The following is a 5000-nucleotide window of genomic DNA, read 5'->3' on the forward strand; positions in this document are numbered from 1 at the left end:
CACCCCCACAGGGCCCCTGGCTGCCGTCCTCCCACCGGTCCACCCCGAAGCCGCTGCCGCCCGCCTCTCAGCTCGCCGTGGCAATCACCTCCCAGGTCGCGTCGTGGGCGGCCGTGCGCGCGCGCGGCGACGCGGGGCTCGACGCCCTGGTGCTCGCGGCGGCGCGCGCGGAGGAGCGGCGGTGGGTCGACACAGATCTGGAGGAGGCCGAGGTTCTGGCCGAGGTTGTGGAGGAGATCTGGGGTGATATGCTCGGGGAGGCCGCGGAGGCTCTGATGGAGCTGGACAGGTGACGGGCGAGTGCACCGCCGCGGCGCGGGCCGCAAATCGGCCGGAGCTTGGCATAGTGCAGTGCTGCTGCAAAGTGCTGTCTGTGGATCAAACGTTGACTCAGAATTATGGCAGAAACGATACTTTGATGCCGACACAGCGACTGCCGGCGCGGAGGCTTGCATGCGCCTGGTGCAAGCATGTGCTCGATTTTATGGCGGACCAGCTCTGGCATCCCTGCCGTCATCAGCGACGTTGGTTTCTCACTGGCGCTCATGCGTATGCGTTTACGCAACGTTAGGCACTCTACCACTCATGACTAGATGTAATGCGCACAACTGGGCACACCGTCGAGCCCTGCAATCCAACCCCGGCATGGCGCTTTACCGTGCGGCGAGTGTCGCCGTAGCAGTGTAGCTGCGGGCGCAGCGACTTGTTTTTCACAGCCACAGCAACTGTCACCCCACCACGCCACATTAGATTTTCTGGGTCTTTTGATTTTTGTCAAAACCACACACAGAGGAAGCACGAAGCACAACATTCAGAGTCTGGGCGTGTCAGCGCAGAGCACGAGCCCTTTTCACTCAGCGTGGGACATCTTTAGCCTCTTTAGATCGCTAGGAATACTGCCAAGCATGGCGGACCGCTTCCCTCCGCCCCCTATGAAGGTCACAAAGGTGGAGATCTGGGGGCATCCTAATGTGCACATTTCAGCCCTGCTGCAGTCGCTGAGTATCTATGAATGCCCGCAGGAGGAGCTTGACGCTGCCCGGGTGCCCTACGCGTGGCGGGACTACTGCGCACACCTGCTGATCCCTCTGAACGACTGCAGGCGAGTTCCATAGGCCGGTTTATTTTCTATCGAGGCATTAGGACCGCACGCAGACCCTGCAGCAGCTGACGTGTTGCTTTGCCATGTTGCGCCAGGCATTTCGCGCAAGCGCCGTGCGCGCACGCGGCCGTGCCGTCCTGTGCAGCTAGCTCTGCTCGCCGCATCTTGGCCTGCCATTGAGGCGGCATGACCACACCCGTCACGCCCGGCCATGGACATTGTCGATCGCAGGGTAAACCACTATTACGCGCCGTGGGCATGCGGCCACGAGCGGCACGTTTATGAAAAATGCCAGTACAAGGAGTTCAAGCGGAGGGTGGCGATCATGACTGAGGAGAAGAGGCGGCGTAGCGAAGCCGTGCTCGGCGCGGCTGCGTGAGCGTGGCCGCTCGCAGCGGGCGATTATACCAGCCGGGTGCAGGCGGCGGCGACTGGCGGAGCGGTTACCAACCAGGCTGCGCGTGTGGGAGCGCTGCAGCAACAAAGTGAGCCAAGCCCACCTGGCTTGAGCCCCGCCCGCCTGGCCAGCCCAGCCTAACGCTTGAGTTTGCGGCTTACCCTGTCTGTACATTAGTCATCACTTTCTCTCTCTTCTCGTTGCTCATGTAAACCTTTGTCAACTTGAAGCGTGTTTTTGAAAGCAGCGCTGTATCAGCGGATGGCCAATGGCTAATCCAGGTGCGGCTCTGTGAGGGTTCAACACAGTTGCACCCGTCTCCACCCAACAAGCCGCTGCAGCAGGCAGCGGCTTCACGGCCTGCCCAACACAAACATTGGCAGCGGCAAAAACAACAGAGTCTCCTTGAGGCCAACACGCCATGGTAGGGGCCCTTTGCCATGGCCATACTGGGTGGTGATGCAGTACAATTTGAAAAACGACCGATCAAGTACATAGGAAGAGCTCGTCCCTGCATCGCACATCAAATAACAGATTGCACTGCGTCCAGCCTTGTAGGCGCACGACTTGTCCATCCAGTAATTACCGCCCCAGCACCAGTGGCACCACCACCAACTTGGGCCGCAGCGCGGCGGCCATAAGCGCCAGGTCGAGCACGCCGCCGCTCCCAAGGCCCCCCTGCCCCTGCTGGGCCGAGGTTTGCTGTGCAATAAGAGACAAGAAGCAGGGAGGTGACCATGTGAGCAGAAGGGGGAATTGCCCTCAAGACCGCAAGTGCTGGGAGGACGCCACTGCTGGCAGCAGGCAGCCATGATGCCAAACATATGTCCCATACCCTGTCCTACAGTCTCAGCGACCACCATGCAACCAGCCTTGTCCCATCCTGCACTCACCGTCACGGGTGTGGAGACATTTATGGGGTTGACGACGCTCACAGGCGTCGAGATCTGCATCGAGATTCCGCCGCTACCCGCCTGGCTGCCTGCCGCCTGCTGAGGGTACACCACGTAGGTGCTGGTGGGGCCCGCCGCCGCGGCGCCCGCAGCGCCCGGCGGCGGCGGCGCCGCCGCAGTTGTGGCGGCCAGGTAGCCGCTGTACTGCGTTACAGTTGGCGTCACGGGTTTCGCACCGCCTGCCAAGGAGCTGTGTGGCGCTTGAGGCACCTGCGGGCCGCCCGCCAGGACCCCCACCAACGCCCGGATCGCGATCGCGCCCAGCAGGCTGATGCCGCTGTGGTGATTAACCCCCGCTTGCACGGCCACAGCTGCTGCCGAGACTGGCCCCGCTGCCTCAGCTACCCCAGGTGCCCCAGCTGCCTGAGCTGGTGGCGCTGTGGGCACGGGCGAAGACGCCCACACCATTCTAGGTGCCGCTTCCGGTGCTGCTGTTGCTGCTGCTGGCAACGCTGCTGCCGATGCCACCGCAGGTGCGGCCAACATTGGTGCTGCTGATGCCGCCTGCACCTTCGCCGAACGCCCAGGCCGGGCGGCCTGAGGTGGCTGCAACACCTGGTGCAATCGCCTGCGAGAAACATCTGGATCCACGCTGCCTGACAAGATCCTTGCGTGCGCAGGCTGGTTTGTCATACGAAGTGCCCAAATGTACATAACAAACCAACCAAGTCGCGCCGCCGCTGCCGCTGCGGGCCAACGCCTTCTCCCGCGTGGCGCCCCTGCGGCCATTCAAACTTGGAGGCTACTGTTTTTGATCCTGTCTGGTTCAATTGCAGTGCCTGGAAATCCAAGCATAAAGCTCCGAAGCGGTCGACCAATCCGAGAGGCCAGTGATGTGCGAAGCTTCGCATGGTGCTTGCAGGGGTTTCCGATGTACAAAGTTCACATTTTATCCCATGAACTATTATACCATTGATACGCGTCTACCAGCACAGATCACGTTTGTGGGTCTTGGAACCGCCGCGAGGACAGCTCGCGCTTAATTCGCTGGCCAGTCCCGCAGTGCACTCCAATATGCTGCCAAAGTCGTACCTGGTCATGCTGATCCTGGCGGCACTTGTAGCTGTGGCGGCTGGTGCCCAATCCTTTCGCAGCCCAGGCCTTCGACGGCGCAAGCTGCAGCAGAGTTTCACACAAAGCGTGTCGACCAGCACGCCTGTTTCGGTCACGGGGTGAGCATGGGGCTCATATGACAATAAGCGCGCCGCAGAGATTGAGTCAACGGCACTCGACATGCAGTCCTCGCGGCACAGGGCAGCAGGAGTCGGATGTGTGACAGCCGCTGCTTTGTCATTTACTGTCTTTTTCGGCCAGTCACACGGTGTTGCGCCCACCAACGTCCGCCTCTCCTCTGCCCTCGCTCTGCGTCGATCTGCCTGCACGGACCCTGCTGCATCCCCTAGGGCCACGCAGTCTGCTCCAGCGGTGCAGGCCCAAAGCCTGGGCGCCGCGGCGCTGCTGGCCAAAGAGGCGCTTGCGGCCCACCTCATTCCTGAGAAGGCGGCAGCCCCCGCCGCAGCGCCGGTTGTGGTCCTGCCGGCGCAGACCCCGCAGGTGGCGTCTGTTCCAACGACGCTAGGAGGGCCTCTCCAGATAATCACTCGTACACCAGGTGCGTCGCCACTATGCCTCCAAGCGACTCCCTCCCAGGAGAGTTGCACACGCAAACATAGATTGGTTCCCATCATATTTCGACAAGCACTTTGTGTACCCGTGTCACAGAACCTCGCATCTCATCTCCTGCCCCACCTGCGCACTTACCCCTCTCTTTTGGCCCTGCATTCCCATCCCGTGCGTGCAGTCAAAGTTTCAAGCCCAATTAACGTGAAAACACCGGTCAAACAGGTCAACGGCCAGCTTGCAAAGCCGGGCCACAAAGGCGGCCTGATAACGGTGCCAGACCCAGCTTCCCTCGTCGTCGCCATTGCGGGCGCCATCACGAGCGCCCTCGCCGCCGCGGCACCACTGCTGGCGACGCTGCCAGCCCTGCCGGGCCTGCCAGCCCTGTCAGCTTTAACTCTTTAGTTTCCAGGTAATGTGCCTGCAGGACAAGCACTGCTGGTCTCTCGTGAGCCGATAGATTTGCAGCATTTTGCTGATTTACCTCTACTGTAGGGGGGTAGAGTTCTGCCATACGGGGATTATTGTGCAGGTTTCAAACATGGGCTAATGGGGCTTCGCAGTAGGTCTGGCAGCGGTTGAACCTTTGTCTGCCCAGGCGGCACAGTCGCAAGCCAGTCCTGTGTGACCTGCATTGTCTGCCCGCCTTGATGAAATTGCGTTGCAGCTGTGATTCATGCGTGTTTGCAACCACCTTCAAATACACGGGTAATTGGTATAGACACCCATGCTGGCACCTGCAGGCAACCCGTGTCGGTTACTGTGAATGCAACCCCCGCCCGCTGCGTGTCGGAGTTGAGGCAGCGTCTTGCCTCTCCTTGGCTTGCTAGCCCGTACATGACTGACATTGAATATGCCAAGCCAGCAATTCTGATATGGTGCAGCAGGATGCAACTCAAACAAGACAACAAACTTGCAAGCAATAACT

The 5000-nt window shown here is 60.6% G+C and overlaps 1 protein-coding gene across 1 annotated transcript; it reads left to right on the plus strand.

Moving 5' to 3' along the window:
* Positions 1-4297: 4297 nt before the first annotated feature.
* MNEG_9421 (hypothetical protein) lies at positions 4298-4477 on the plus strand (the record flags this gene model as incomplete). Its single annotated transcript, XM_014042106.1, has 1 exon — positions 4298-4477. A coding segment is annotated over one exon (180 nt), but the record flags the coding sequence as incomplete, so codon positions are not given.
* Between the last annotated feature and the right edge of the window lie 523 nt (positions 4478-5000).

This window comes from Monoraphidium neglectum (assembly GCF_000611645.1).
Source record: "Monoraphidium neglectum strain SAG 48.87 unplaced genomic scaffold scaffold01929, whole genome shotgun sequence".
Classification (NCBI taxonomy): domain Eukaryota; kingdom Viridiplantae; phylum Chlorophyta; class Chlorophyceae; order Sphaeropleales; family Selenastraceae; genus Monoraphidium; species Monoraphidium neglectum.